This window comes from Dromiciops gliroides, chromosome 1 (genome assembly GCF_019393635.1).
Source record: "Dromiciops gliroides isolate mDroGli1 chromosome 1, mDroGli1.pri, whole genome shotgun sequence".
Taxonomy (NCBI): domain Eukaryota; kingdom Metazoa; phylum Chordata; class Mammalia; order Microbiotheria; family Microbiotheriidae; genus Dromiciops; species Dromiciops gliroides.
In genome coordinates, this window is record NC_057861.1 from 173,602,797 (window position 1) to 173,608,796 (window position 6,000).

The 6,000-nt window shown below is 38.9% G+C and overlaps 1 protein-coding gene across 1 annotated transcript in view; it reads right to left on the reverse strand.

Annotated features, from left to right (window-relative positions):
- The window catches only part of LOC122746889 (androgen dependent TFPI regulating protein), a 134,912-nt gene extending 133,950 nt beyond the window's left edge, over window positions 1-962 (reverse strand). The window contains 1 exon segment of the mRNA XM_043992964.1: window positions 830-962. Coding sequence (XP_043848899.1) covers window positions 830-962 — 133 coding nt within the window.
- Window positions 963-6,000: the final 5,038 nt, after the last annotated feature.

Below are 6,000 nucleotides of genomic sequence, written 5' to 3' on the forward strand. Positions count from 1 at the left end.
ACTCTTCTACAGTAAGTCTCCAGCAGGTGGCATCATTCCAATCGTTACATGACCTTTCATGACCCCATTTGGGGTTTTCTTGGCAGAGATATTGGAATGGTTTGCCATTTCCTTCTCTAGCAAGTTTTACAGATGAGAAACTGAGGCAAACAGGGTGAAGTGACTTGTCCAGGTTCACATAGCTAATACATGTCTGAGGCCAGATTTGACCTCAGAATGATGAGTCTTCCTGGGTTTCCTGAAAACAACTCAACAACAACAAAGTCTCCCCAAATGGAGCAGGAACGTACTCTATGTATAATATCAATCACATATAGGATAGTTCTTTATTTCCTCCATGTAATACTAATACTAATATTAGGTAGCCAACATATAACACTTATTATGTGCCAGACACTGTTTGTAAGTATTTTACAATTATTATCTCATTTGAGCCTTATAACAACCCTGGGAAGTAAGAACTATTATTATCCCCATTTTACAGATGAGGGAACCAAGGCAAACAGGGGTTAAGTGAATTTCCTAGGGAGACGTAGCTAGTAAGTGTCTAAGGCTGGATTTGAACTTGACTCTTCCAGTTTCTGGACCTGATATTCTAAATGCTTTTTAAAAAAAATGATCATGTAGGCATATTTACAAATATTTAAGAATGGAACAATAACCTTTAACTACTATTATACCTTCCTATGACATTAATGATTAAAATATCAAAACTCAACACATCTTGTGGTGTTGCTGAATGAACATTTCATATTCAGATAGAATCTGCGCTATGTGCTTCAAGGTCCTTATCGTCTGGTAAGTCTACCCAGAGTTTAACTTCTCTTACCATCAGTAACCATTTCCTCCAAGAAACATCGGAGTAGTTGTAGATGCCATTTCTTGTAGTGCAGCTCATGCCACCTGAGGGCCCCTGGAACTTCCAAACTCATGAGGTTGCCTCCAAGATTGGAAATGTCCATTGTAGGATCACTGTTGAGTCACTTATATTCGGTCAAAAAGCACAAAACATAAGGAGGAATTCGTGGTTTGAAAATATGCCTTACTCCCACTTGGGCCAGCACACGCGTTGGCTGCCATGCATCTTTCTGTTGTCTAATTTCTGCCACAGGAAGTCAAGAGAGAGGCTCCAAAGTCTTGATATGCTCAGCACTTGGGAAGAGAAAGGTTTAGAAGATGGGATCATTCCCTTTAAGGTATACTGAATGGATGGCTCTTCCTGGTCTCATGGCCGATCCTCTCAGATACAGTTTTGAGTGTAGCCTCTGCTTCTGCTCCACCCTGCCACCATATCATCACAAAGAGACAGGTCCTTCAGTGCTGAGCCAAAACACATGTGGCCCACTGGGAAAGGGGGAGGTCAATTTGTCACGAGAAGCCACCCAACTCTAAGCATAACACATGTGACACAAAAAGAGATTGGGCTCCTGGCATCCTCTATGCAGTAGACTGACAGAGATGACTCAGGGCTGATCAGGAGGGGTTCCCCTAATTACAGCCATTACACTCAGAGCCTATGACTCTAATATAGTGGTTGAGCAATCACATCAGCCAGTTCAATCCTGTTCACCCCTGGGCATTTAGCTCTGGTTAATTGAACTCATCAAGGAAAGTGAGGTGTGTATGTGTGTTACTATTTTCTCATTTACTTTTCATGTTAATACTGTATTAGTCATTGCTGTTCTATTTTTTCAGTCCAAAAACCTTTTGCCTTGACAAACAAATGAGAAGCAAACCAAGAGTTAACCAGTTCTGCCTTTTCACTGTGGTCTGTTAAAATCATCCTATCTGTTTTGAGCAGTAATCCTTTTTCTTCTTTGAACCTCCCCTTTTTCCCTATCTTTTTGCCTTAGACTAGATCTGTGATGTCATCAATATGAGAACTTCTCAGTAAAGGACCAATAGATTGGCATCTTCTCAGAAGGTTTTAATTTTAAGGAGTTGACTGAGGCTACTGAGAAGTTGTTATTAAAAACAAAATAAATCCTTTTTTTGTCAGCTTTCCTTACTGTTTTTACCTTGTTTTGAACTATAGTGTTGCTGACACCATTCTCATAGGACTGTGCTACACTTTTCAATTATTCTCAATTAACTGCCCTTCCTTTCCTTTTCTCTATATGCATTTTTAAAAAATCAAGTGAGTCAAAGAGTTTCCTGTGTATCCACATCAGTCTCACTAGAAATTCCTCCTATTCCTTTTTTTTTTTTTTTTTTTTTTTGCGGGGCAATGGGGGTTAAGTGACTTGCCCAGGGTCACACAGCTAGTAAGTGTCAAGTGTCTGAGGCCGGATTTGAACTCAGGTCCTTCTGAATCCAGGGCCGGTGTTTTACGTTTTACCACTGTGCCATCTAGCTGCCCCCTCTCCTATTCCTTTTCATTGAAATTGCTTCTTTTTGTGCCTTCAGAATTTTGCTACTGATTTTCCCATATAATCTGAATTAACTTCCCCAGTAGAATTTTAGTTTATTGGATTCTACCTATGATGTTTTTGAACCTTTTCATCCATGATTTTTAAATCCAGGGTCATGACCTCACTTTCCCCTCCTCTATCTCAGATTCTGAGATAGTGTATTCAATCCTTTCCAGATCCCCTCCTAGAAGTTTGCATTTACTTCTGCAATTAGTTGTATTTGGTGAGATTTCATTCCAGAAAAATGGTTTTCTTTAATCTTCCTTCACCTTTTGAAGTATGAAATCATCATGAAAGCAAGTTTAGGAATTATTCATCTTTCTTGCTTTGGGGGAGAGAGAGAATTCCATCAAATATTTGGATAATGAAGGGCCCCATCATGACTATATCATGCTGCATTGCCATATTTGTTACATATTTCCCAAACTCTTTATCTCTTTCATCTTTCTGGCCAGTTGGTCTGTCATAGAGTCTGATTCTACTATTGCTTTGTCACTGACTCTTTTGATAATCATCTACATAAGTGCTTTCCTTCATACTTCACACCTCAAACCATGGTTCCTGAATTTCCTCACAAGAACATATCTGCTTTCCACCTTCTCACCAAGATATCTTCCCTATACCTTTTGAATAGAGGATGATTTTTCTAGCACATTTCAGTCATGAGTCCATTTCTCCATGTTTTTATGACACTTAAAAGGTCTTATTGCATCATGATTTCTAATTCAACTTGCATGTTACCCCTATTTTATGCAGTTGTCATCTGAGGTTGTGCATTTAACTTATTGACTTCTGGCTTCTTTTTTGGATTCAGCCTCCTGAGAATTTCTGAGCAGCTCATCTGCTAGTCTTCTTGAAGCTATCTTCTGTGGTATGTAGATTTGTTCACATATAGCAATTTTCTTCCTGTCTCCTTTTCACTTTAAATTCTTTTTTATTAGATTTTCAGGACTCCAGACAAATACATTTTGTACCTTCTTTTTGGGGGCAATGAGGGTTAAGTGACTAGCCCAGAGTACCACATCAAGTAGGTGTCAAGTGTCTGAGACAAGATTTGAACTCAGGTCCTGAATCCAGGGCTGGTGCTTTATCCACTGGTCACCTAGCTGCAACAAATACATTTTGTAATGCACTTTGTTAGGTGTACTCTATCCCTGGTAAGGAGGCTATCATTCCTAGATTTTAAGCTGTTTCAGAAATTCAGATCCCATTCTTAGATGTTCTTAACTAGCTCTCACCTTCTCAAATATGTCTTTTTAATTTGACGCCCTTCCCTTTTATCAAAAGAATGATGAAAATATAGTCTGTGTCCCTCATTTCTTCAATTTTCTTCCCAAGACTTCATAATTCTCAGCCATGTTTTCTAGATTCCTTCTGAGAATATCATTTATGCTTACATGAATCACCAGAATTAAATAGGAGTCATCGAGTGTTATTGAAGGATCTCCATGAATACATGCCTTGGGAAGACAGCAGAATTCTCTGTTCTTATCAGTTGGATAAACAGCTGTCTCATTACCACACATCAGTCAATCAACAAAGCTGAGCTCTGGTGATAAAAAGAAAGGTAAAAACAGTCCCTGCCATCAAAGAACTTACATTCTAATGTGTGATAAAATAATGGAATTTGACCCAGAGGTCCCACCTGATTGATCTAGTATTGTTTGAGAAAACCTACTATGCACCTACTTGAGATGATTAGATATAGGCCACACCTGGCCTGCCCTGAGTGACACATACTACTGATGTCACCAGGGGGACCAATCTCAGCCATCCAGCTTGAAGGACATCCCTTTTGGGGGAGGGAGAGAAAAGCTAGAAAAGAGAATGCGGAGGCTGGGAGCCTGCTTTCCTGTTGGTGAGCTTCTGAGAGAAGACTGGAGACTGTACAGCTGACTCCTGTAGAAACTATGGACCCCAGGTGGTGAGTTAATAGAAACAAGGCCAACTCTTCAAATTAACTGAGCTAGAAGCAGGTTTGAGGATTGAGTCAACCTTTGCTAGAGCCAGGGAACTTATCCATTTTTCTCTTCACCTATTCCCTTGTTACTGACTTTATTAATTTCACATTTGTTATATAGTTTATTCCCATTAATAAAACCTGATTTGTTTGTGGAAAAAAGGCTGTTAGTCTCCTTTCTTATTATCCTGGGATAAATAACTAAAAAAGGCAGTTTGGAAGGGAGGAAACATTGGGCCTAGAGGTCCCTCATTATTTTCTAAACCCCAATGTTATGGCGAGTCACCCAATTAACTCTCCCCATATTAAATTTGGCCCTTACAAATGGGAGAGACATTGCAAACAACTATGTACAAACAAGACAGAACTGCAGGGAGACACCAAATGTCAAATGTATCTCCTCTCTGATCCTTAATGGATGATGCTTACCTGAGTTCTCTGGTTCTAGATCATCCAATTCTACCTTTTATAGGAGGCTTTTCCTTATCCTCCCCCCGCTATTGCCTTCCCCCCTACTCCCACCAATAATTTATATATGTTTTGAAAAATATTTATATACTTAGAGGTATACATGTTATCTCTCCTCCCCCCTCCCCAGAATCTAATATATTAAGGGCAGAGACTACTTTATTTTTTTTCTTTGTACCTTTAATGCCTAGCATAGTGCTTGGCACTCACATAGTAGGTTCTTAATAAATCCTTACTGATTTATCAATTCATGGTGGAAAAAAATGACTGCTTCCTCATCAGAGTCCATTTCTTTTCACTTTGATAAGAATATTATCTCTAATTATTCAGTATCCCTTCCCTTTTTCCTGTACATCATAATTTTTCTAACCTCCTGACACTGGTTAGGATTTCCTTTTGCCATCTTCAAAACATTTTTCTTCTTTTATTTTACATGGGAAATCTTTTGCTCTCTCATTCACCCTCAGAGATTAGAGGAATATTGCTAAACTCTTAGTAGTAGAAGTTACATATGTTTTATTGGGATAGACTGGGCTAGTTTCCCTTTAAAAGGGTCAGGGAGGCTGTCCTTGGGAATTTGACTAGTGCAAGGGATTAGGGTTTGAACCATTGTCATGAATGCCCATTAGGAGTTATGGTTCTTCAGGATTGACAGAACCCCCCACTAGCAAGCAAATCAATATGTTTTTCTCACTGTGTAATGTTGCTATAGCAAATAGGGAGATAAAGGAAGCAGAATGTACAAGAACCAGTAAATGTATTCTTTTAAAATTGTTTGTTGTTAAGTAAATTTTTCATTGACTTTTGCATGATCCAGGCATTTTTCATTGTGTTCTAATCCAATGCTTGAATCACTAAGCTGGCAAGAATTCAACCTGGCCCATTTACCTTCTCTTTTGGGCATAAGACCAGCCTGAGCTTTGAACACAGAATAATTTCTTAGCTGTGGGAGAAAGATAAACCCAGTTCACTCTATGGAGGTTTCTGAAAAATTTCCCTTATTCCCTTTGCTTTCTTCTCCTTTTTTTGTTTATTTAGCATTTTATTTTTCCCCAAATACATGTAAAAACAATTTTTAACATCCATTTTTAAAGTCTTGTGTTCCAAATTCTCTTCCTCCCTCCCCTTTCCCCCCCCCACTTTTAAGAAGGCAAGTAATTC